This window comes from Rhinolophus sinicus, chromosome 13, assembly GCF_057876585.1.
Source record: "Rhinolophus sinicus isolate RSI-liver-muscle chromosome 13, RSI-T2T, whole genome shotgun sequence".
NCBI lineage: Eukaryota > Metazoa > Chordata > Mammalia > Chiroptera > Rhinolophidae > Rhinolophus > Rhinolophus sinicus.
Window position 1 is genome coordinate 50,290,373 of NC_142513.1, and position 25,795 is coordinate 50,316,167.

At 45.1% G+C, this 25,795-nt stretch overlaps 1 protein-coding gene and 1 long non-coding RNA gene across 4 annotated transcripts in view; one reads left to right on the forward strand and one right to left on the reverse strand.

Moving 5' to 3' along the window:
- Positions 1–3,865: 3,865 nt before the first annotated feature.
- Positions 3,866–13,848, reverse strand: LOC109444893 (uncharacterized). Its single transcript, XR_012491064.2, has 5 exons — positions 13,739–13,848; positions 8,696–9,085; positions 7,318–7,430; positions 6,521–7,060; positions 3,866–5,016 (listed from the first exon to the last, which is right to left on the reverse strand). It is a non-coding gene; the product is annotated as an uncharacterized LOC109444893 (long non-coding RNA).
- The window catches only part of TARS3 (threonyl-tRNA synthetase 3), a 31,700-nt gene continuing 19,557 nt past the window's right edge, over positions 13,653–25,795 (forward strand). For 2 of the 3 annotated variants that reach the window (XM_019726617.3, XM_019726618.3), the window contains exons 1-6: positions 13,656–14,095; positions 15,709–15,777; positions 16,481–16,677; positions 18,456–18,579; positions 23,102–23,223; positions 24,642–24,759. In XM_019726617.3, the coding sequence (XP_019582176.3) occupies positions 13,778–14,095; positions 15,709–15,777; positions 16,481–16,677; positions 18,456–18,579; positions 23,102–23,223; positions 24,642–24,759 (948 nt within the window). In that variant the 5' untranslated portion in view covers positions 13,656–13,777. Of the gene's footprint in view, positions 14,096–15,708; positions 15,778–16,480; positions 16,678–18,455; positions 18,580–23,101; positions 23,224–24,641; positions 24,760–25,795 lie in introns of all 3 variants that reach the window. The other variant, XM_019726616.3, reaches the window with a different exon arrangement.

Below are 25,795 nucleotides of genomic sequence, written 5' to 3' on the forward strand. Positions count from 1 at the left end.
TAGTGGTACGATTTATTCCATACAGTGACATGAATTATTGAATCCCCATTCAAGAAGACCTCCCTTTCTCCTTACTGAAACAAACGATAGAAGGGGGAAAAGAAATAGAAATTACGGCTTTGACAAACCCCAGAGGCACAGAGGAGCGGGATCCTGTACTAGGAAGGGCCGTGACCAATGGGGGCCAGACCCCAGCCAGCTGAATGGGGCTGGCAGGACGTCATGCTCTCCACAGAGGGGCCTCACCCCTGAGCCACCCACCCAGCACCAGCCAGAGAGAGCTGGCCTACATGGGGAGCCACCACTGTGGGAAACCCAAGCCCACCCAGGTCAGGCTCAGGGACCTCTGAGAGCTTTGCCCTGACATTACGCAGTGTGTGTTCTTTCTAAAGGACAGACTCTGCGAGGGGCCCCAAGCACATATTTAGATTAATAAGCCTGATGAACGGTAAAGTCAATTATACACGCTAATGCAACACACTCAGTGTAGGCTTGCACATGTTTCTACGATACTAATTATCCTAATTTAGATATGTATCAGCAAGCCATAAGCAAATTAAAGAAAACCGACGGTTTACGTGTTTTGTGCCTTTTAGGGGTGGGAAGGACATTGAATGGCGTAGGAACCATTTCGATGTTGCTTTGAATTCTTGGTTTAGTCAAATCCTTCCTACCAGAGAGTCTGTACCTGCAAGACATGGCCACAAAGGTTTACCCGAGTTCAAGTTCTACTCTAGCCCATACAACACGTCATTGGTGAGCCAAGAGAGCAGACAAAAGCCATTTGTATTTGACCAACTCCAGAGCACACCACAGGGAATTGAGTATCAAGGTGTTTGGGGGCACAGGAGCACTAGCAGGCATTTTGGGGGACCACTGCACAATTCTACCGCATTCAGAGTCTAGCATTTTACTACTGAAGGACACAGTTATCTGAGACACTTCCAACGAGCAGCATCAGCCTGTCTGGGGCTCCAACAAAAACAAAAACTGAGGACAGGCCCACATTTTCAACAGCATCAACTGCCTGCGACAAGACATTGCCCTCCACAAACCATTCTTGTTACCCTGCGGAACAAGCCAAGAAGTTACCCAGTGGCCTGGGCACGTGCGAGAAGATACAGGCGTCAGCAAAATGATTTGTAAATGGCCGGAGGACAGCGTGGACCAAGAACCACAAGGGGAGGAAGGAAATGCCAAGGAAAAGATAGGACTTTTCAAAGGTGGCAAACCCAAATTGTTCACATGCTTGTCATATAACTGAAGACTTGGTTCTCCATCTGCTCTCTCAAGGGCAGAGCGAGGTCCGGGCTGAGCTCCAACTCTTGCTTTTGCTTCTGCAGCTCGTAAGATCCTATGGCTTTGTTCTGCATTGCAACATACACAAGTGTCAGAGTCCTGCCGAGAAACTCACCCGCGGGTCGCCACCTTTCTTTTTTTCTCTAAAGACATAGGTTGCTGGAGATTTGGCTATTCCAAATTGTAAATGGGAAGACGGAGAGTATTCAGTTCACATTTTTCCCGACACCCATTGAAAAATGGGTCATTACAACTGGTTCAAAATAAATAATTGCTGGCTTTGGCTAGGAATACAGTGGCAGTTTTTCAAAAGTGCATGTTGGGATTTTTCTGGTTATGGGGGTTGGAGTAAGTACCCGCCTTCTTTGCAATATTGCAAAATGGGATTCATGGAAACAGGAAGAAGGAAAAGAACCAGAATGCCTTTCAAACGTGGCTTCTTGCTGAACTACTGACCAACGACAAGCACAGCCTTCCCCACCGTGGGTTCAGGTTTGGTCTCTCTTGGGTTTGGGAGCCAGAGTCACAGGGAGGTTCACCAATCAAACTCATTTTCTTTCTCCCAGAACCTGACCATGATTCCTCACTTCGTCTAGGGCAACACTGTTTCCACACACCTGGTTCCAAACCTCCGAGGTTTTATTACCTGTGAGCCTCTTCACCCACCTCCCATCAGTCACAAGAAGAGAGCTTCCCTAGCAAAGAGCTGATGGTGCCCCAGTTGGAAGCGTCCATGGAGCCCCTCCAGCATGCAAAGCCCACCCCACCAAGCTCTTGGCCCACCCTCAGGCCCGCACTACCCCTCGCCGTCAGGCACGTGTCCTTCTGTCATGTCCCTCTCCTCCTCGAGCTCCTAGAAGGCAGTGCCCATCCTCCCATCCGTGCGTACCCAGGGCCGGGGCCTGAACCTGCAAGGTGCGGACATGTTGTGGTCTGTGACAGAATTTCATTGCCGGGAAAAGCCTCACCCCAAGAGATGGCTACTTACTGGAAAGGATGGCTTTGGGACCGCTCTCCTTGAGCTCTCTGTATGCTCACACATAAATTGTCCGTCCTCTAGGCTCTAGCTACTGCCTCTCCTCCTGATGGGTCGGGGTGGGAACAAGACAAACGCAGGGGCCACCTTAAGGGGTGGCAGCTACCATAGGGATGAGCCTCTTGCCCCAGTGTGGCTTTCCCCTATAATTAGGGGTGTCGGGCTCTCCTTGTATCCTGATTGGCCCAAGTCATCTGTTGCAACAACTAGTGTTGTCCCACACAACATGCAAACGTGGATGTAAAACATGAGACACTTCAGCGCTCCTGAGTCCCGTGATCTCACTAGCTGGTGACACTGAACAAAGTACAGTGAGGTCTTGCCTCCGCCTTTGTACCTACCGATTAGAGCATTTTGCTTTCCAGAACTCTCTCAAGGAGCTCTGCTAACTTGGAGGCTTTCTAGCTCGGTCACCCTGGGAGCATTAGTTTAACAGTATGTTTTTCTAATGATGGCAGCTGGCCCTTTGTGTTGTGTGGGAACTACAAGGCCTCCATGGTGTTTATTCAAGTTGATTCTACCCCCACCTTGGATTTCCTCCTCAAGGTAGATGTCATTCTACACTATCATAAAGCAGCCCCTCTTGGGTGCCCGCATGGGACGAGCCCCGTGGAGAACAGGTGGAGCGCCCCATGCTGGTAAGAAGCAAGTCTCTGCAAAGAACATGCTTAATAATAGCCCAGAATATTACCTAGGGAATCACTTACAAAAGTCAGCCTAAAACTAAATTCTGCCTATCGATAGGACATTTAGGCAGCAAAAGAAAAGGCACATTTTAGAATTTCATTTTTTAAAATAATCGCTCTAGGTAAATTTTGATAATACTATTATTGCTGTGTGTGTGTATTATTATTTTTTTTACAACTTTTAACTTTTAGGTAGTCGCAAGCTCACACAGAAGTTGTAAACCTAGTATAGAGAGTTCCACGCATCCTTCATGCAGCTTCCCCCAGTGATAAGTCACATACCCCTTGGACAATCATCAAAGCAGGAAATGGATATCGCTGCAATATTAAACTACAGACGTTATTCATATTACACTAGTTTTTACATGCACTCATTTTTTGTGGGTTTTTTTGTGTGTGTGGTTGTTGTATAGTTTTATAAAATTTTAGTAAATCGGTACAGATTTGTGTAACTACCATTACAATCATATTATTTCTTTTTAAAATCAAATATTTCTATTTTCATTTTTACTTAGGAACATGTTCAAATATGCAGAAAAGTATAAAAACAATATAATAGACATCCATGATTCCAACTCTAGATTTAACAAGTGTTAACATTTTGACACATATCCTTCAGAATTTTTTAAAGAATTAAAATATTAAAGATGCAGCTAAAACCCCACCTGATCTCTTTTCTTCTCCCTCTTCCTTCTCAGCCAAGGTTCTTTACAAGCAAAATTAACAAACAAAACTCACTATGTGACTGTTTCTTACCTAAAAAACTAAATGATTACCAGAATGTTCAAACTATTTTTGACTTGTCAGCATTTCAAATTACATTGTAAAAAAATAATTACCAAAGTTTTTGTTAAAGCCTAAGAGATATTTAATAGCAATAAGGATTTGACAATAAGAAAATACAGGATTGTATTGGTCTCATTTCCCATAGTACTCTATAAAGTTCTACTAATCTAATAAGTGAATAAACAAATACTTCTCTGATAAATTTATATATTACAGCCTGAAATAATGTATAAGAACATATTACATGACAGCCTAAAATAACATATACATAAGCCATTTATAAATATTCATTTTCACCAATGAGATGTTTTCAATGGATGAACTTTTTTTTTTTTTTAAGATTTTATTGGGGAAGGGGAACAGGATTTTATTGGGGAACAGTGTGTACTTCCAGGACTTTTTTTCAAGTCGAGTTGTTGTCCTTTCAGTCTTAGTTGTGGAGGGCGCAGCTCAGCTCCAGGTCCAGTTGCCGTTTCTAGTTGCCGGGGGGCGCAGCCCACCATCCCTTGCGGGACTCGAGGAATCGAACCTTGTGGTTGAGAGCCCACTGGCCCATGTGGGAATCGAACTGGCAGCCTTCAGAATTAGGAGCATGGAGCTCTAACCGCCTGAGCCACTGGGCCGGCCCATGGATGAACTATTTTACTGAATGTTATCACAGCTATGGTATAGGAGAGTTTACAATAAGACTATAATTCACAACTACTATCCTAAAAACCAAGGATAGTTTTTCCATTAACACTAAAATCCACGTCACTGGTGTAAAGCTGGGACTCTTTTGATTCTTTCTTGGAAGAATGTTGTGGGCAAATGAAGACCAACAACCAAACACTGTTTCCAAACAATGCAAATCTTTTCCTGCACTTCTCAGAGATCTGAATGGGTGCCCGGGTCCACAGGCCACCAGCGTCACAAATACGGGTCCCCTTCCGTGCCTCTGTCGCCATCCATCCCACAACGGCCCCAGAACATTGGCTGGCATCACTCTTTCCCAAGCCTTCCTCCTTTGCCCTGCTTTACACTCCTTTTCTCTCCCACTCACCTTCTCCCACCCTTCATTCCTTTATCATATTGACCAACCCAAACCCTCTCTTAGCAGGAAAGGATCCCTTGTGGGTAGAAGGAAGGAGGTGGGGAAATTGGGATAGGCAAATCCAGGGCTGTCTTCGGAAGGCTGGGAGAAGAGAAACAGCTGAGAAGACTCCTGTGCTAATTTAAAAAAAAAAACAAAAAAAAAAACTTTATTGATATATGACACACACATTAGAAGTCATCCCTTTAAAATAACACAATTCAGTGGTTTTTAGCATATTCATAGATGTGCTCAGCCATCATACTAATTCCAGAACATTTTTATCACCCCCTAAAGAAACACTGTGTCCCACTAACAGTCGCTTTCCATTTCCCCCACTTCTAGCCCCTAATCTCCTTTCTGTCTCTATGGATTTACCTATTCTGGACATTTCATATGAATGGACTCATACCACATTTTGTGGCATTTTGCGACTGGCTTCTTTCTTCTAGCATAAGATTTTCAAGGTTCATCCATGCTTGTAGCATGAATCAAGTCTTCATTTCTTTCCTATTGGAGAATAATATTCCATTGTATGGCCAGACCACAGTTTGTTCACCCATTTATCAGCTGATGGATATCTGGGTTGTCTCTACTTTTTGGCTATTATGAATAATGCTGCCGGGAATGTTCTTATAGTTTTTTGTGTGCATATAACGTTTTCATTTCTTTGGGGTGTATACCTAGGAGTGGAATTGCTGGCTCAGACATAACTCTTGACATTTTGAGGAACCATGATCATTTTTGTGCCTTTACCTATAGAGTAACAGCTTAGTCTAACTTCCTTAACCTATTAACACAAGGTCAGACAATTGAGTTCGCGAACTCATCCTAGAAAAAGTGCTGCATACCTCATTGCTGAATATCACTACAGTCACCTTCAAAGTACTCCCCTTAGGAAACTATGCACCAATGCCAGCGCCTAGTCCACCCTTCAAAGCAATTTTGGAACTCTTTTTCTCAAATGGCCATCACAGCTGTTGTTGTATTACCCTTGATGTCCTGAATGTCATCAAAATGTCTTCCTTTCAATATTTCCTTTATCTTCGGGTAAAGAAAGAAGTCATTGGGGGCCAGATCAGGTGAGTAGGGAGGGTGTTCCAATACAGTTATTCATTTACTGGCTAAAAACTCCCTCCCAGACAGTGCCGTGTGAGCTGGTGCATTGTCGTGATGTAAGAGCCATGAAATGTTGGCGAAAATGTCAGGTCGTCTAACTTTTTCACGCAGCCTTTTCAGCACTTCCAAATAGTAAACTTGGTTAACTGTTTGTCCAGTTGGTACAAATTCATAATGAAGAATCCCTCTGGTATCAAAAAAGGCTAGTGACATCGTTGCAACAAGTTTGCGAACTTAATTGTCAGACCTCTTATGTTATGCCTTGTACTTTATTAAAACAAGAAAGGTGCACAGCTTCCTACTAGGTACCTGAAATTATCCCTCAGATTGTGTCGGGGGTTATGTGAGGTTTTGTTTGGCACCACAGACATTTACTTCTGTATCATGAGACTTTAGAGTGACATCTTGGCTGTTTTTATTAAAGTAAAAGTCAATGCTGTGTTGCAGCTCATTACTACACAGGTGGCTGGGGTGCCAGGTATCGTGAAACTTACTACTTTTCAGAGTAAAGTGCTTTCTTACCTTGGTAATAAAGAAAAAAGCAGGTGAGCAGTTAAGGGCAGAATTCCTCCAGATGAGAGCAAAAAGCACAGAAAGCCTTTGGACCTTTGGAGCAAAGCTTCAGAAGAAATGACTCCACTCTCCTCGAGGGCAGTCCCGAGAGATGATCCCGTGATGCTCCTTCAGGGAGAACACCCCATCGTACGCCAGGTACGGGAGCAGCTGGCTCACGTATCTTCTCTTTGTGAGTCAGGGGCATTTCCGAGAGCTGCCCGCCTCTCTTCTCTTTCTCTCTTTGTGTCACTGACACAGTAATAGAACCATGACCTGGCCCCTCTCTCAACCATCTTGGCTCACGCAGGGCCAATGACATGACCCCCTTCTGGGCCACGCTGCGCTGGGCCTCCGTAGGCAATGTCTGCACCACACGGATGTCTGGAGGCAGACTCGCCTGTGTTCTGGAACTGTTACAGGGACAAGAAGGCGTCAGATTAAACTCGAGGTGCCGACTGTCGTGGTAAGAGGATTGTTCTGCACTAATCCACCCCTCACAGCAGTTACCTGCAAGAGATGAACAAGAGAGGCAGGGGGTGGCCGGTTAGCTCCGCTGGTTAGAGCGCGGTACTCATAACACCAAGGTTGCCGGTTTGATCCCCGCATGGGCCACTGTGAGCTGTGCCCTCCTTAAAGAGAGGCAGGATGAATGCCTCCTGTTTGGCTGAAATTCTTCATCTCGTCCCCAAATGATCACTGTCCCAGGCGCCCCCATGCATTCCCCCAAATGATGATTTTCAACGTTATAAATGTAACGTGCTCACAGTCTGTACTGAATGGTGCCATCCTAGCGTTGGAAGCTGTACAGCATCGGGAGCTGTGCTGCTCGTCTCTTCTCGCCACCAAGGCTGGGGTGAGACACAGCTTGGCAGGAAAGCTGGAGATGGCGGAAAAAAGTGGCCAAAGCCAGTTATGGCAGGACAGGGATTCAGTTTTAGTAAACTGTCTCCTGAGTGCTATTTCTTAGTGGCATTGTCCCTTTTCTTTCAGGAATTTGAACACCTATGTGTGACCGCTTCGTTACATGATTCGGTCCCATAAATGACCCCTCTCCTCTGATGTGACCCTGGTGTCCACCTAAATGAAGACAGATGAAAAGAAAGGACCATCGCAGGCTCAGGGGGTTTCTGCCACAAGCGATGCCTCATTGGTAATCATGCAGATATAATACGACTGCTCCAAGCCAGCCTTCACATGCCACGTGCCACCTGCCCCGAACCTCCCAGACCCTGGAGTCACCTCGGGGCATGCTCTGGCGGGGTCTGCAGGTGACCAGTCCTCTCCCCCAGGCGCTCTCTGTCCTACTCCCCTCCATCTGCCCAAGGGAGTGAGTTACAGCACCGGGTCCTTCTGCCACCTACGTCATGTGTGTCTTCTCGCCTAGAGTCACCCAAGATCGTGTGCCATAGAGAGGAATGATTTAAAGAAGCCCAAATGCTTCTTACTTTTTTCCATTTAGGAAATTAATGAAAAGATCCGTAGTTATTGCAATATTCTTGCCAGCTCAGTTTATAGAAACAATTATTTTTCTATGCCATCTGCATAGAAGATCTATTTTTCAGAAACCAAAACCCCATTTCCTTGATCTGGTGGTGGTGACCACAAGAAAAGGCTTTTACTGCCTTGCCTCTGACCTCATATGTGACCTTGAGAAAGTAACTTTACGCCACCATTGTATTACTCCATTGCAATTGTAATAATCCATTGTATTAACCACGTGTTTAATGTTTTGATATCTTGAGGCCTTGCTGAGCCTGGAGAGACTGCCTCTCCCAGGGCCAGCCAATTCCGTAAGATAGCAAAGGACTCACCTGCAAGCGTGACTTCCATCTGCAAGCCAATCCATCCAGAGCCCACACCCCAACCAGCCCCTTTGTCAGGGTCTCACAGTTCAGACCACCATCCACCTGCCCTCACCACCTGCCCTTACCACCTCAGGGCCACACGCCAGACACACAGGGACAGCCCCATATTCCCTCCCGGAGCCTGTGAAATTCAGACTAGCCAGCTTCTTCCCACTGCCTCTGCCTCCTGACCACCCTCAGTGCTTCCCAGTGTGGCCCTCCCTGGTGTGGCACGGCCCCCTGGCAGTGGTTTCGGATCTGCTGGCCTCACCAACCCTGAATTAACAACGAAACTCACATTGTAGGACACCCGCTGACAGTGCGAACCTGGGGCTGGGCTGTGACAAGATCGTGAGGCACTCTGAGCCTCATGGAGAACTGCGGGACAATCACAGAATCCCCACTACTTCCTTCAGCATCAGTGATTGCGGTAATCAGGTCCCACATTGAAAGTTCTCAGGGAAATGGTGCCATCTCGTGGTAGTTTGCAGTCTCTCAGGCCACCTCTTTCTCTTTTTCTTTCCTTCTCTTTAAAAGAGGCTTTATATTTTAGAGCAGTTTTTAGGTTCTCAGCAGAGTTGAACAGAAGTATGGCAGGTCCTCCAATAATGTAATTTTATTCAATGTCTTTTTGTTACAACGTTGAGGAGACGTGGTAGGAACGTAACTCTTCTTTACATCCATGAGCCTGGGGGGAAATTGGTTTCGTTACACATCGTTTCGCTTGAAGTCCCAGAATTGATCCACGATGTTACGTGAGGACTTACTGTACAGAGTCCATTCCCCTCCCTGCCCCCCCCACACTCACAGCCCTCCCCACTAACAAATTCCCCCACCAGAACATCACGTTTATTATAACTGATGAGCCTGCATCGACACGCCTTTAGCATGAATAGCTGACATCTTAGCCTTCCCTCTTGGTGTTGTATGTCCTATGGGTCTGGATAGCTGTGTGATGACCTGCGTCTACCATTATAGTGTCACACAGAGTCGTTTCACTGCCCTGAACATGCCCTGTGCTCCACCTGTTCGTTCCTCCCTACCCCACTCCTGGTACCCACGGATCTGTTTTACTGTCTCCACATTTTTGTTGCAGGTCATTTTTACTCTAAGATTTTCTTTATTTGGATGCCCACTTTGGGCTGGTGGGTGATAAAGAATAACGGGGAGGAAGACACACGACCGCCCCCTGGAGGACAGGTGCAGATAGGGATAGACCATGTCAGGTAGACAAATAAATAAAATAATTACCATACAGCTGAAAGAGATGCTGAGAGAAAGTGGTAGTCGGTCTATGTGAGATAGAGTGGGGAGGTGTCACCTAAACTAAAACTGCCGGGATGAAAAGAAGTCAGATATTAAGAGCGGACGGAAGGGATTACCAAGCAGAGGCTCAGAATGTGTAAAATTCCCAGAGGCAGAAACGAATGGGCCGGAGTTGAGAAAGGGAGGGCTCCATGAGCATGTGTGGAGGGTGTGAGATCATCGGATAATGTCGGAGAGGCCATGAGGAGCTCAACCTCGCTGCCCTGCTAGGTCCTGGTAAGAAACTTGGATTTTCCTCCATTTGCAGTAGAAAGCTCCAGAAGGCTTTACCCAGGGCAGTGACATAATGTGACAAGTGGTTTCAGTAGCTCCTAACATCTTACCCTTTGTTTTCTCATTTGCTCTCTCTTTCTTTCCATTTTTTTTCTGAACTATTTGGACATTAAGTTACACACAGTCATTCCCCCCTTATCCGCGGATTTGCTCTCTACGGTTTCTGTTACTTTCAGTCAGAAAATATTACATAGGAAATTCTAGAAAAAAATGAGTTTGAAATATTTTATCATACCAGAAAGCAAGGGAGCAATTAAATGTCTCTAGAATCCATTGAAGAGGCTTCTATGCCACAAGGCTGCAGAGCCTGTCAGCCAGGCTCAAATCTTTTCTTCCTCAGTCAACTGGTCACAGAATTTCCCATGAGCCCTTAGAAGCTGTGGTCATATAGGTGACTTGCTTACATGACTGACTAGTGTCTTTAGAACGTCTTTGAGCCTGATCTCATCATACGTATCTATGCTGACACACACTACTGTGCAAGCCCAAACTGAAGACTGGGCGGTTCAGACATTTGGTTCATGATGGACAATGTAGGTAGCCTGGTAATTTGGTGACCCATGACTTCTGTTATGGTCTACTACCAAACCTCTCAGAAGCAGAGAATGTCATACTTTCCTCCCTAAAGGACTATGATGCCGGGATTCACCTAGAAGGGCTGTCAACGTATACATACACACCCATATCTCCAACGGACACTTCAAACACTGTCAAATCTGTTGAATCCTGAGGTCCACATACCCAAGTAGCTTCACGGCAGTGTGATCTGCTAGAACCTTCTTCTGTTCAGGCCTACTCAAAACCTGCACTCTTCGGAGTTACATAGTAATTAGATCAGAGCAACATACTCCAGCGAGGTAGACGTTGTCTCCAAAGTCCAAAGAGGCCCGTTTGGCATTATACCTCTGTGAAAAAAGGGCAAGATTCAGCAACTTTTCCTTTACCATCTCTAGATGTCCAAAACTACTGGAACCCTAGAAATTTCATGGAATGGTGGGCCCCTGAAATGTTTAGTTTGGGGTTTTATTTGCCTCCTCAGAGCTTTCATATGTCTCACCAAGGTGACTATCATATTTGCTGTTTCCTGCTCACCAGGTAGACTCAGCAGGATATTCTCAAGGACAGGAGGCCAGCACAATGTCCTCTGAAATGCGGCAGCACTCAAGGCCCCTGTGGACCAGTCTGTGCCATAAAGCTAGAGAGTTGCTTCAGTCCTGACACAAGCCTATGAGTATATTCCTAGTCTTATCCACTGAATGCAACTGCTTTGGGTGGCCTTTCATAGGTACAGAGAAAAACGTATTCCCCAGATCCATAGCTGCACATCAGGTGTGAGGATTACGTTGATTCTGGAATTCCACCAATGAGGGCATAGCTGGAAGACGAGCTGGAACTAGAGGCACCATCTAATGGCATTTACGACAAATGACAACGCACTGTAACTCTTCAACACCTACTTGTCCTCTCACAGGCCAAAGACATGAGACAAACGGAAGCATGGTGACAATCAGACACTGCTTCTTTCATGTCCTCGAGGGTGGCAGTAATTTCTGCAGGAATGTGATATTGCTTTTAGTTTACTACTTTCGAGGTTAAAAAAGTTCTAGTGGCTTCCACTTGGTCTTTCCTACTCCCATGTTTCCTCGAAAATAAGACCTAGCTGGACAACCAGCTCTAACGTGTCTTTTGGAGCAAAAATTAGTATAAGACCCAATCTTATTTTACTATAATCTAAGACCCGGTCTTATATAAGACCGGGTCTTATATTAATTTTTGCTCCAAAAGACACATTAAAGCTGACTGTCTGGCTGTGTCTTATTTTGGGGAAAACAGGGTAGAATAGCCTTAAGTCCAAGAGTCAGGGAACCACTCCGGGATTCTGTCAGTTGCTAAGGATGTCTATGGAAACTACTTTCGGAAACTGGGGAAATAATCACAGTGTGAGTTTGGGGACCCAATGAGCTCACTGTCAGTTAGATCCTAGCCCAAACCTGCAAACAACCCAAATGTCCAACAACAGATAAGTGGATAAACAAATGGTGGTATATCCATACCATGAAATACTATTCAGGAACAAAAAAGGAATGAACAACAGATATGCCCAACAACATGGGTGTATAACTCTCAAAAAATTATTATGCTAAGTGCAAGAAGCCAAACAAAAGGAGTAAGACTGTATGATTTACAGAAAATGCACACTAACCCATAGTGACAGAAAGCAGACCAGTGGCTGCCTGGGGCCTGGGGGTGGGGGCACAAGACAGACAAATGACAGAGAAGCCTGAGGAAACTTGTGGGGCACCAAGCAGGGCCACAGCATTTGACAACACATAGGTTATGGCATAATGGCAGGATCAGAAACCAGATGGCAGAGGTTTGAGAAGTGACTGAGAACGCAGAGCCAGTGTCGGTATAACTTTGTTGCTTCTCATTCCCTTCCAGAAGCTTACCAGGGAAGGGAATGAGAAAGATATACTGGTTTCAGTGCCATACTTCACGGAACTTCCCCTTGGGAGCTGTTTGTGATTCCAATGAGCTTAATTCAAATCGCTTGCCCTTCCCCCTAGCTTCTTCTGGCATGCTGCTTCTGCTCCCAGAGTAGCAGTCACTCACCTCTCCACCCTTCTAACATCTGTCAACCTTCATTTTCCAGAGCAGTTAGTGCTTTTCCTACTGCATCAGTCCCAACTAAGCTCTCCCATTTTGGAACTCTGATGGCATTTATTACCTGTATCTCATCATGTGACATATTCAGTTCAAATTTTCCAAAGTTGGAAGGCACATAATGTTAAATACATACACACGGGCATAAGATTGTCTGAGTTTGAATCTCAGCTCTGTCATGTGGTGGCTGTGTGACCTCAGTCAAGCCACTTAGCCTCCCTGTGCTCCATTTCTCCCTCTATAATAAATGGGTATAATATTATCTCCTGTTATAAGTTTTAGTGTTAATATTTGGAAGGAGCTTAGAACAGTGTTTGCCACATTCTAACCCCTAAGAAAGTTAATAAAAATCCATTTGTGTTCCTTCTACAGGAACACAAATAAAAATCCATTTGTGTGCTTCTGGTTATGAGGATACAAAGATGCATGTGGCACTTGCCCCATCCTCGAGGAGCGGGCAACTTCTGGTCACATTTAAATTTTTGTAGAGATCCTCTGTGTGCCCTGGCCCAGCAGCCTTTGCATTTGGTCAGCCTTGGCATGAAAGCTAACGAAGGTTGATTCTCAATGGCCACTTTTCAGAACACGGATGCAAATTCAAAGAACAGTGACTGCTGGAATTCACAAGAGTTAAAAGACAGGACCCATTGGGACAGGAGATGTTAGCCATCCCAAGATTTTGGAGGACTTGCGTTTGAACCGATGAATGGCGACACGTTGATAGCACTGAAAGTACCTTGAGCCTATTCGGGCCCCTCAACCACTACTCTCCAGGCCCAGCCACTGCGCGAGCCTTCACCCAGTGGACCCTACTCGCGCGAAGTGCCGGGTCTCGGCTCCGCCCCTGCAGGGTACAAGGCCCGGGCCCCGCCCCACCTGTCCCCGCCGCCCCGCCTCTCTACTGTTCCTATAGCTCCGCCCCTGCAGTGTAGGTAGCCGCAGCCCCGCCTCTCCCCGTCGCCCCGCCCCCTGCAGTGCACGTGACCACAGCCCCGCCTCTCCCCATCGCCCCGCCCCCTGCAATGCGTCCAGCCGCTGTCTCGCTCTCCCCTCAGCTGTCACCGCTGCCACTACCTACCACTCAGTGCCCTGCTGGTCGTTGAGAGGGGCCGGCGCCATGGCGGCCGAGGCCCTGGCGGCCGAGGCCGTGGCTTCGCGCCTGGAGCGGCAAGAGGAGGACATCCGCTGGTTGTGGGCGGAGGTCCAGCGCCTGAGGGACGAACAGCTAAACGCACCCGACCGGTGCCAGGCCGAAGGGCCGTGCCTCACGCGGGAGGTGGCGCAGCTCCGGGCCGAGAACCGCGACCTGCGCTACCGCCTGTACCGCTTGCGGCTGTGCCTCGCCGAAGAGCTGAGCCACCAGATGAAGATGGAAAACGCGGCGCGGCTGGCGGCAGCGCAGGAGGAGGCCGAGAGCGCGGCTGCCGGCGCGCAGGTAACGGAGAGGCGGGACTCCCTGCGGGGAACGCAGTTAGGCGCTTCCTAGGGCCCGGGCGGGGCCGTCGGCTGGGACCTGTACATATAGCGGTTTTCTCTGGAAGGACAGGTGCAGGTGCAGGCTGAGCCCCGCCCCCTCTGCCCTGCCCCGCCCCTCTGCCCGCCCACGCCCCGCCCTCTGCCCGCCACGCCCCGCCCCTCCGCCCCGCCCAATGCCCTGCTGGGTGTGCCTGTCCTGTTCCTCCTGCTCTGGCCTGCGGGGAACCAATGAATAGCCTGGACATCTTGGGACCATTACTTTTCCAGAAATCGCCAGATTGACCTCACGGTGCAGTTGCTCAGCTCTTCCAGTAAATTGACTTCCACGCATTTTCTTCAGTAGCAGAAAAGCATTTTCCTCCTGGAGTGTTGAAAGCTCACTATTCTTTGCTTGGACAGGAAGACGAACAGCTGCGTAGTTTGCCGTGTATAATGCGCACCCAGGTTTTTGGCCCAAACTTTCCAGGGGAAAAAAATCTTTCGTTTTAATTTTTTAATTCAAATTTGTATTTGTTTACATTTAGGTACTTGTTTTTTGTATTATTAAGGAATTTCAGTTTTTTTTAACATTATGGTACAAGAAATTTTATATAACAAATAATTATAAAACACAAGAACAGGTAAGAGGTGCAAGAAATGTTACGTACCAGTAACAAATTTACGATATTTACACATCATAGAAGGCCAAGAACTCTTTGTCATTACCCATTCGTTGTTAAGTTCAACAAAACCGATTATCGTATTACAGGGTATTCTTTTCCATATGGATATTGTTACTGATTTCTAGAGTTAGAAGTTACACTTTTAACTCATAAGCATAAATAGAGTAATTGAAAACATTTTTATAAATACAGAATTAGTACTCCCCATGTATAATGCGCATCCTTATTTTTCCCTCACAAATTTGGCAAAAACATGCACAGGATACATGATAAAATACGGTATATAGTAAACCATTCCCTTTAATGATGGCTGGTTCTGAGCTATTTAGGATAGACCGTTGTTGGTCTTTTTGTTGGCTTGTTTTGGTGGTCTAGCTGGAGTTCTGTATATTTAACATCATTAACACAGTATTTTAATCTTTTAGTTCATTGAAGGACAAATTATCTTCCTGTAACAATAGATTTTATAAGTTCTGAAGACTTTTTTCAGACTGTGTGGTGTTCCTCGCTTCTTTACCAAGGAAAACCATGCAACAGCTTCATGAAATAATGCATTTAACGTCTCTGGTGGCAGCTACACAACCATTTCCCAACAACATTATTTGTTTAAAGGTTGGGGAGAAAAGCTTTAAAATATAGTAAATGTATTTATATTTTAAATATACTATACATTAAAAGCTATTAAATGTTCTTAGGAAGAACGTATGAAAATGCACAGGCAGGAGGGACCAGACGTCAAAAAACAATGTGTCCATTGTGGGTTGTGAGCAGTGATCAGAGGCCCAGCTTTGAGCCTCTCAGTATGAGACTCTTGCTGCCCGCTGGCCTGTCCCTCCTTCCTCAGGTTTCAGATGTGCTGCTCTTTGTTGTCATTGGTGTGAGTTATTTATAATATACCTTTACTTCTCAGCCTTCTTCTAGTCAAAACCAAGAAAAGGATGTTAAAAAGAAGACGGAGGAAAGGGAGCCTGACAGTGACGTAAGTCGTTGCTATGGAAATAACATAAAATACTACCTGTAATTAAAATGTTCTTATATAGTTAATTACCCAGGGTTTTAAAATTAAAACATAATTACTAATTACATTACCACTTGGGGCACAGTAGTATATTTAAAACTTTACAATCCTTAGCTACAAGATGTCTTAACTTAAAGACGAGCTAGCCACTCAGCTATAAAGTGCCCCTTAGCCTGCATGATAGTAGAGCTCTTTCTTTGTGTTAAGTAAACTGGCTACTATGCTTTTTTAAAAAAATATAAGTCATTAAAACAACCAAAGAGTATTTATCAAGCATCAACATTTGGTGGAGCAAAGGAGAAATACATGGCTTCAAAGGAATCAGTCTGGGTCAGGGATTGAGACAAAAGCAGAAGGAACAATAGCGAATAAAGTAAGATCGTAACTTGTAAGTAAGTGCTGACTTGTGCGACTGTGTACGTGTGTTAAAAGGGAGATGCCATTGGGTGTAGGAGTTAGAGGAGGTGGGCTCTGAGCTGGACCATGAGAGCTCAGAAGGAGACAAGTGGAGAGGAGTCTTCTGGAAGTGAGGGTAAAGTGATAGAGGCTGGAACTGGCAATGACCGGTGACATTCTGAGAAGGGGGTGGGACTTCTTTAGAGCTGAGCAGTTAGAAAAAGATGGGCTGCGTATGTTAACCGCAGTGGATTCTAATGATTTTCAGGTGAAAAATCAACCAAATTTCATAAAGGAAAGACTGAAATTTTTTGAAATGTTGAAGAAAGAGCATCAACTGTTATCTGCCATTTATGAAAAAAAGGGGAATACAAGTAATATGATCACAGTAAGACTGGCTGATGGGAAAACAGTGCAAGGGGAAGTTTGGAAGACAACACCTTATCAAGTGGCTGCTGATATTAGGTAAATCATGGTTTGGAGAAGGTATTCTCCTTCCTCATCAGAAGTATTTTCTAATAATGTATCCATTGCCTCCAGACTTAGTCATCTGGCCAAAGGTGGCTGCAAGGAAGGCTGGGTCATGCGTACTTTAGGAGAGAATGGATTTGAGGAGCCCTTAGCAGTTTGTCATGACCTCATTAATAACCATATCTAATATTTATTAAGTTCTTCTTACGAGTATGCCATATTTAATCCATATCATCAGTGTATGGGGAAGGTCCCATAATCCTCATTTTACAGATGAGAAAACCGAGCTTAGCGTGGCTGAGTAAATTGTCCAGTGTTTAAACCCAGGTCGGCCTGACACCAGAGTGCACGCTCTTAACCACAGTGTTGCTCAGGTTACTCACAGATGCAAAGGAAAATGTCACATTTAAGGATGACACCGTTTAGTGGTACCTAGTATTGTGAGAGCCCAGAGAAAAGTTACCCTTGCACCTTTCCTGGTAGGAAAATTTGGCAGTATATTCTGACAAAAATCATTAAAAGTGCATTTCCTTTGGCCCAGCAGTTTTGCTTCTAGAATTTTTCCTTTTAGAAAAAAATAATTGGATACTAAGGTGTATGTTCAGAAATGTTCTTTACAACATTATTTGTTATGGCCAAAACAAAACAAAGGAACAAAACCCACAAAGAAATAACCAAAATGCCCAGCAAGTCTCAGGTTCCACTGCAACTATTAGGTAGCGTGTTTTAGAAGTCTGTCTGCTGGTAGGGAAAATATGACTTACTTTAAGTGTAAAAGTAGCTTAGCAAATAACACACACAGAATGATACTATTAAAGATTTTATATTGATGTATATATTTATCAAAAAAGATAGAAGGGCATACAGAAAATGGACATACTAATTTCTGGGTGATGGGATTGAAGGTGATTTTTTTTTCTTTGTGCTTTTCTGTGCTTTCTAGGTTTCTTCTCTTAACATGTTATTTTTGTCAATTTTCAAACAACAATAAATCTTATTTAAAACACACACACACACTCAACACACAAAAAAGATCAATACCTCAGTAGAAAATAGGAGGACATGAACAGTTCATAAAAGTAAAAATAGCCAGTAAATGTCTACAAAAAATAATTATCAACTAAATCAAATGAAGACAATAATTTCCAAATTCACGTTGGCAAAGATTTAAAAATCTTTCAGGATGCGTGGAAGTGGTACACTCAGATAGTATTTATCAGAAGTGTTTCAAGGCTCATATCGTTTGACCTCGCAGCTCCTCTTCCGAGGGCTTATTCCCAGAAAAAAGTCACAGACAACACAAAGCTGCCTGTGCAAAGATGTCTGTGCAGTGTCTTCCACGATAGCAAAACGTACAGGTGACCTAACACTTCTAGACTCTCTTGGAAGTCTGTCTGATGGCATGGCTGTGAAAAAGCAGGCTACAAAATGATGTTGGCAACTATGTTTAAAAAAAACAACTAGGTGTGTGTGTGTGTGTGTGTGTGTGTGTGTGTGTGTGTGTGTGTGTGTATCTCTGGGTGATGAGATGTATATGTGATCTTTATTCTTTGTGCTTTCTCTGTTTTCCAAGTTCTTTATAGTGAATGTATAATATTACTTTTGTACTTAAAAGAAATGTCACAAAATAGAAAATATCTGTCCCATTAGTTTACATTTGTGTTGTCTCTGAAAACTAAGAGACAAGCCCTGGGAGTTATTTTAACCTTTTATTTAACGAATCATTGTAGCACGTGACAAGGTTAATGGTCAAGTGCCTTTTCTCTTCCTAGCCAAGAACTGGCTGAAAGCACAGTAATAGCCAAAGTCAATGGTAAATTGTGGGACTTGGACCGTCCGCTGGAAAGGGATTCCACGCTAGAGCTGCTCATGTTTGATAACGAGGAAGCTCAAGCGGTAAGTATTTAACAACCGACAACCACACCTGGGTATTTATGTTGTAACCTCCATTAGGTAGGAAGCCACATGTTGAAGTCAAGAGTCATGACTTTTGTAGCCACCTAAGATTCAAAATCTCTATATTGGTGTTTAATAAATATTGAATAGACTCTTAAAAATGGATCAATTTTATAATCTAATAGGTATAGGAGAATTGGAAAAAAGGTAAAAGCTCAAATGTCCTTTAAACACTTGTTAATGTAGGCGTCTATAAATAGACACCACATGTCACGTGGGTCTCTGATACACGTTGTCATCTTCACTTTGGAGTCTCCCTTCAAGCGGCCCATTATCTGCATAAAATCAAACCTATGATCAGCGGAGGTTGCATTCATTGTGAGGCTTATGCTAAATTTCTTGATTTATTAATCCATGCTGTAAGAACCATCGTATAATTACTTTCTCTTTAAAATATGCAAAATACGACCATTAAATAGCTAAACAATATAATCAAACCATTTTTAAAAGTGTTTCAGAAAACAATTTTTAAAAGAAATCAGGAGCTTGTATGTATTACTTAGTTTTTGTCGCTAGTCCTTAACAGCTGTCGCCTAACCTTGTCCCAGCTGTTCTAAAATGTTGTTTATTCCCTTAGTCAGCTGACCGGTATCCAAGGCGCTAGATGCGTGTCCCAGAGCCCTTGGGGCTCCCACTTCAGAGTGTTTCCATCTAGTCGGGGGAGGTAGTTAACAGGAACTAGGCAGCCAGGTGCTTTCCCATAGTGTCAATCTCTGGAGAAAGAACTGAGACAGGCCTGGTGGTCAGTGTTAACTCTCTCCTGTGGGCATCAGCCATCCGGGCACTTTGTCATGCTGGCGGTCTCAGTTCACCTGCGGGCATCGTCCATGACTCTTCTTTAACAGTGGTTGCTGAACTCTCCCAGTCTGGCAGGTGGTGGCTGGTAAGGGTGAGGGCTCTACCAAGTCGAATGTTCCGTGGGCATGTTTGGGGTTCTATCCTCCTTGCATTTCATGATGTCATGGAAAACCCCACACTCATTATTACGGGGAGTCTCTAATGAGCCCAAGCAGCACACCACTGTACCCCTGATACTGACAGGCACCTGACATCTCATGGTTGAGCCCCCATAATACCTACATGCGGTGGTCGATGGAAATGAGAGTGGTAATACGCATTTAGTCAGTGCTGCTCTGTGCCAGGCATGGGCTGCGTCCCTCCTGGGCATCGTGTCCTCGAGGCCCAGTTACCTGGCCACAGGAACCATCTCCATCCCTGTTTCACAGACGAAGCAGCCAGGGCTTGGAATGCTTAGGTCACGCTTCCAAGATCTCGGTGCTGCTTTTGCTGTAAATAAGTAACAGATTTTTTTGGTTCTTGGATTTTATTTTCCTGGGCTGAGCCTATTAACAAGATTTTGAACATCAACAAATTTAGGAATATTTGGTGCATATCCTGAATGAGGAAGAAAGCCCTGTAGAAAAGCAAATTTAGAAAACTCATATCTGCAAAATGATACTGATTTTGTAAAAGCATTTTCTGCTTTATTGAAAAACTCAAGTCTCTTTTATATAGCAAATTCTTACACTTTTATTTTAAAAAATGATCCTATTTATAAGAATAGTTGGTGCATAATGTTACATGAAAGAAATACTCCCTACCCTCCAGATAAATTCACATAGAAATTGACAGAGTAAGAATGTTTATGTAAAGTTAATAAATATGCAAACCAGAAACAAGGGGCATTTTCTAAAATGGTATTTCAAGTTTAAGGACATCTAATTGGTGTTTCCTTTTGTAAGCGTAATGTCCAGCATATGTATGGGTACATGTTCTACTTTAAATCTTTAGTAAAATCCCAGTGACCTACAGCTGCGATGTCATGCTCAACAAAACATAAGGTACTTATTTAGAAGTATAAACAACAAAAGCAAACTTACATGCAAACTAAAGCTGGTAATTATGCGATGTGCTTGTAGCAATGTTCAGTGGCCTCTCAGGGTGTGTCACAGCAGGAGTCAGGTGTCACCTGTTTTCAGCAGCTACTCCCACAGCCTGTGTATTCTCTCAGCTGTACTGACAGTTAACCACTCCTCCTTTTAAGGTTCTCTGTAGCACCAAAGCTCTCTCGGTTTTATTCTCACCTCTGGTCGTTCCTTCTCAATCCTCCTTGCCGGCTTGTTCTTCTTTGTCTACCTCCAAATGTTAAGAATTGCAGTGCTCAGTTTTGGTCTCCTTCCATCTTTTTTTTTTTTTTTTTTTTAAGATTTTTATTGGGGAAAGGAAACAGGACTTTATTGGGGAACAGTGTGTACTTCCAGGACTTTTTTCCAAGGCAAGTTGTTGTCCTTTCAATCTTAGTTGTGGAGGGTGTTGTTCAGCTTCAAGTTGTTGTCCTTTCACTCTTAGTTGTGGAGGGCGCAGCTCAGCTCCAGGTCCAGTTGCTGTTGCTAGTTGCAGGGGGCGCAGCCCAACATCCCTTGCGGGAGTCGAACCGGCAACCTTGTGGTTGAGAGGATGTGCTCCAACCAACTGAGCCATCCGGGAGGCAGCTCAGCTCAAGGTGCTGTGTTCAATCTTAGTTGCAGGGGGTGCAGCCCACCATCCCTTGCGGGACTCGAGGAATTGAACTGACAACCTTGTGGTTGAGAGCCCACTGGCCCATGTGGGAATCGAACCGGCAGCGTTCGGAGTTAGGAGCATGGAGCTCTAACTGCCTGAGCCACCGGGCCGGCCCCTCCTTCCATCTTTATTGTCCCATCCCAAGCTGTCAACTCTCAACTCTTCTCTCTGTAGCGAGACATGCCTCAGTCCTGCATACGCTACTGCCCATGTGACATCTCCGCCCGGATATTGTACAAGAATCTTCAGTTCAGTTTGTCCGCAGTGAAATTCTTTAACTCCAAACCTCCTTCTCTCCTGTCCCCCATCTCAATGTACCATATACCCAGTTGCTCACCCCAGAATCTTAGAGGTTGTGTTTGATTGCTCCCCTCCTCAACTCCAAGTTCATTGATTGGTAAGCCATTAACTTTCAGAGTGTGTCTTGAATCTGTCCACTTCTGTCCATCTCCACTGGCACTACCCAAGACCTGCCTGCCTGCTCTCCTCTTCCCCAGAAATCCAGTCCATGCTGCTACCAAGGGGTGTTTTAAAATGGAAATTGAGTCCTTTCTTTTCTTCTTAAAACCCTTCCATGTGTCCCATGGCATTTAGAAGAAGAGCCCAGTTCTTCCCTGTGGTCTGCGTAGGTCGCTGGCCCCTTCTTGTCTCTCCAGCCTGGCTCAGGTGACTGTTCCATCCTGTGTCTTAACCACGCAGGCCTTCCTGACTCCCTGGGGGAGCGGAAGCCTCACTGTTACTCTATTCCAGTGTCCTGCTCATGCCCTCGCAAGTCAGTCCTCTTTTCATCTTGGGATGGTGCGCTCACAGGTTTATCGTCTGTCTCCCCTCCACTACATGACGCCCAGGACTCTCTTTCTTTCCTTGTATTGTCAGCACCTAACAATGTTCGCACTACAAATACCCGGGTGTGAACCATGCAGTGAGGAGACTGCCACTGATGCTGTCAGATAGCCTGGCATCCCCGCACCGCCCAAAGCCCAGGGTCTGCCCCAAGGATGAGCCTCTGGGTCTGTTTGCGTGGCGCTGTGGGTCAGGATGGCACGTGGTTGGCTCCATAGGCTGGCTCCCTGCTCTGACCTCTTTCCTCAGACAGCTTTCTATCTGTAACTCGTTCCCTCAAATAAATTACAACTAACTGAGGGCAATTAAGTGCTGCCAGAGGACTCGATTGTCTTGTTCCTTTGGCACCTATATGTATTTGGTAACTTTGGTTACTTTTACTTTATCCATAAACCACTGATTCCTTGGGAATTCAAAACCAAATCAACTTCTGAACTTGTCGGGCTGATGACCCACCCTTGGACTACAGTACATTAACTCGTGTATACACTGCTCAGAGGTCCCGGGCAGCCAGGAAGCATTCCCGGGCAATACCTTCTTCCAGAACCATCCTTCAGACGTCCACGGTCACGTGCTGACTGCTTGTTGATACATTTTGCACGCGTTACCATGTCACGAACTGCGTCTCTGGCGGTCGTTGTGCATCTGGCTCAGACGCTGTCCCTGGAGAGGAAGGAAGGGAACCCCCAGTGTCTATTTGCCCCCAGCTTTCACCCACTCTGGGCTGACCCAGGTTTCCGTGCATGTTCCAGGGGGTGGTGGAGGCTGTCACATGGTTAAAATGCACAGAAGGAAAAGGCTTAGGAACTGTGCTTTCGCTGAGACTCATGACAGCGGTTTCACCCTGGAACCAAGAAAAATGGCAGGTGGAAATGCGGGGAGGGCTCAGCAAAGACTCTCTCCTAAGTGGGCATCAAAGAGTTTCTTTCCAAGTTGATGTTGCCCTGTGTCTCAGTGTTTCTCCCCTTACCACGTCCCCGCTTGCTTACGCATGTTATTTTGCTCAGACCTCTCCATGGCATGTTGACAGCCAGGGGCCTCTGTCCTATGCCTGCAGGTGTACTGGCACTCCAGCGCACACGTCCTTGGGGAGGCCATGGAGCTCTACTACGGAGGCCACTCGTGCCACGGTTTACCCGTTGACAACAGATTTTATTATGACATGTTCCTCGAAGACCGGTAACACCACTGAATCGTCACTTCCGCACGCATGTTTGGAGCCCGTTGTTTTATCATGGTTACATATTAGTTTAGCGCCTGTACACGTTGCCTACTGTAATTACAGACTGGTGAATCACTTTTGAAAATTATTTTTTTATGAGTTTAGATTCAAGGGTAACTTCTCAAATCGTTTTCTTTCTTTTCCTAGAAGGAAGCGATATACTATTTATCTAATCTTGAGCTTGCTAGGGCATGGTACTCATAAAGATCAGACTTGGAGGGTTAATCTCTAGAGAGCAGTTAGTGCTGCTCTTCCCCACGATGATCGAAGGCGCGGCCACTTGGCTGGACAGCTCACGTGACGAGTGCCTGACCCGTGGCTCAGAGGCCTCACGTTCACTAGATCTGTGCTTGAAATCCCGTACTTGCGACAGGCCCCACCCCAGCCCACATCCTTCCCTGTGCTTCTCGTGGCTCGTAAGGATACCACCAGCTGCCAAACCTGAAAGCTGAGGGTCCTCCCAGTTCCCCCTGCTTTTCACGTCTCCCCCCAACCCCAGTCCTCAACCCAGTTCTGCCAGTTTTATCTCCTAAGTATTTCTCCCACCCTCCTCTCCTCTTCCTTCTGCCTTAATTTAGACCCATAGCATCTTTTGCCTGGACGTCCACAGTGCATTTACCTTTCCCTGTCACCGCTACACTGCTTAACTGATCTCCCTAAGTGAGTGCCCAGTCGCTGTGGTCCCCGCTCAGGCTTGGCCAGCTTCACCGCCTGTTCCCACCACCCCAGGGGTCATTCCACAACGTTTTTGATGGCCCACTGTGTGCTCTGTGCTTGGTCTGGTGACTGAGCAGTGAACAGCCCAGTCTGTCATCGTGGAGCTAACAGTCTGGTTGGGAGGAGACACAGTAAACCCACAGCCATCGACCACCAGGTGGTGATGAAGGAAACCACACTAGGTGTGGGCAAGTGTGTGCCATGACAGGCAGGTGGTCAGGAGAGGGTGGCACTGCAGCAGGGCACAGAACCAAGAGAGGGAGCCAGCTCTTAGGCTATTGAGGGGAAGAACAACTCTTCCATTGGGACTAAATCTGATTGTGTGAAGGAGAAGGAAGACGGCTCAGTAGAGCGGCCCACCAAGGAGCTTAGTCTCAGGGACGTTTGAACAGGGCTTCTCAGGTTGCAGGCCTCATTGCAGACTGAAGGCAGATCACATATCGTGTTCCTGCCTCAGTCTCCCTCTTGGAGAAATAGGGTTATCTGCCTTGTATATGAAAGTTTGGCTTTCTGAAGTCCTGTTGCAATAAAACAGCAAATTCCTCAGTTTAGAAAGCATGTCAATCAGTGACAAAGACTTCAGGACAGAGGTCTACCTAAAGGAACAGGAACGACATCTGAAAAATCAGGGTCAATTCTTATATGCTCTTCTTTTTAGAGCTGTGTCCAGCACAGAGCTGCCAGTGCTGGAGAACATGTGTAAGACCATCCTGCAAGAAGAGCAACCTTTTGAAAGGTTAGAAGTCAGCAAGGAGGTCCTCCTGGAAATGTTTAAGGTAATTTGGGAGACTCATTAGAATAAGAAAACCTGCTGCTAGGAATACGAAAAGTAACAGAGACACTTTTTTTCTTTGCAAATAATTGGATGTTACTTACCAAGTTGTTCTAAACAGTTGGTTGTCACCGGTCACTCGGTCACTCAATGGGTTAGTCCCCCACTAGTTCTTGAACATTTTAATGCAGACATAGGTAGTTAAAGGCCAGGTCAATAGTTGTCATATGTGTGTTTATAAATCTGATTAATTCTGAGTATTTTTACTAGTCTGCTTAACTCAATAATATTTATAATACCATATAAAATTCGGGCCTTTTTCTTTGGGGTTTTCTTTTAAAAAAAAATTGTTTTTAAAGATTTTAACCTTTGTAAAAAAAGCTTAGATTTTTCTTTGTATTGTTTTGACCGGTGTATTTAAATATATTCTTAATTTTATTTTTTAAGTTATACATATCAGAGAAAGCACAAAATTTGAAAGCATAATATTGTTACTTTTGTGAACTTGAATTAACAAATAGATTTAAGTTTGGTAAAAGTTACAGCTACTCTTTTTTTGTGGTAAAATACCCAAAATACAAAATTTACCATCTTAACTACTTTCAAGTGCCCAGTTCTGTGACATTAAGTACATTCACATTGTTGTGCAGCTGTCACCACCATTTATCTCCCGAGTTTTTATCTTCACCAACTAAATCCCTGTACCCGTGAAGCACTGACTTCCCATTCCCCCTTCCCCTCTCTCTGTCTCTATGAATTTAACTACTCTTAGAACCTCATGTAAATGGAATCAGACAGGATTTGTCCTGTTTGAGACCCCGCTTTCAGTTCATTTGGGTACATATCCAGAAGTGGAATTGTGAATTATATGGAAATTCTGTTTCATTTTCTGAGCAAATGTGATACCAAAGCAACTGCACCACCTGACATTCCCACCAACAGTGCACGAGGGTTCCAATTTCTCCACATTCTTGCCAACGCGTATTATTTTTGTTTTGTTTTTTGATAAAGGCCATCCTGCTGGGTGTGATGTCGGATCT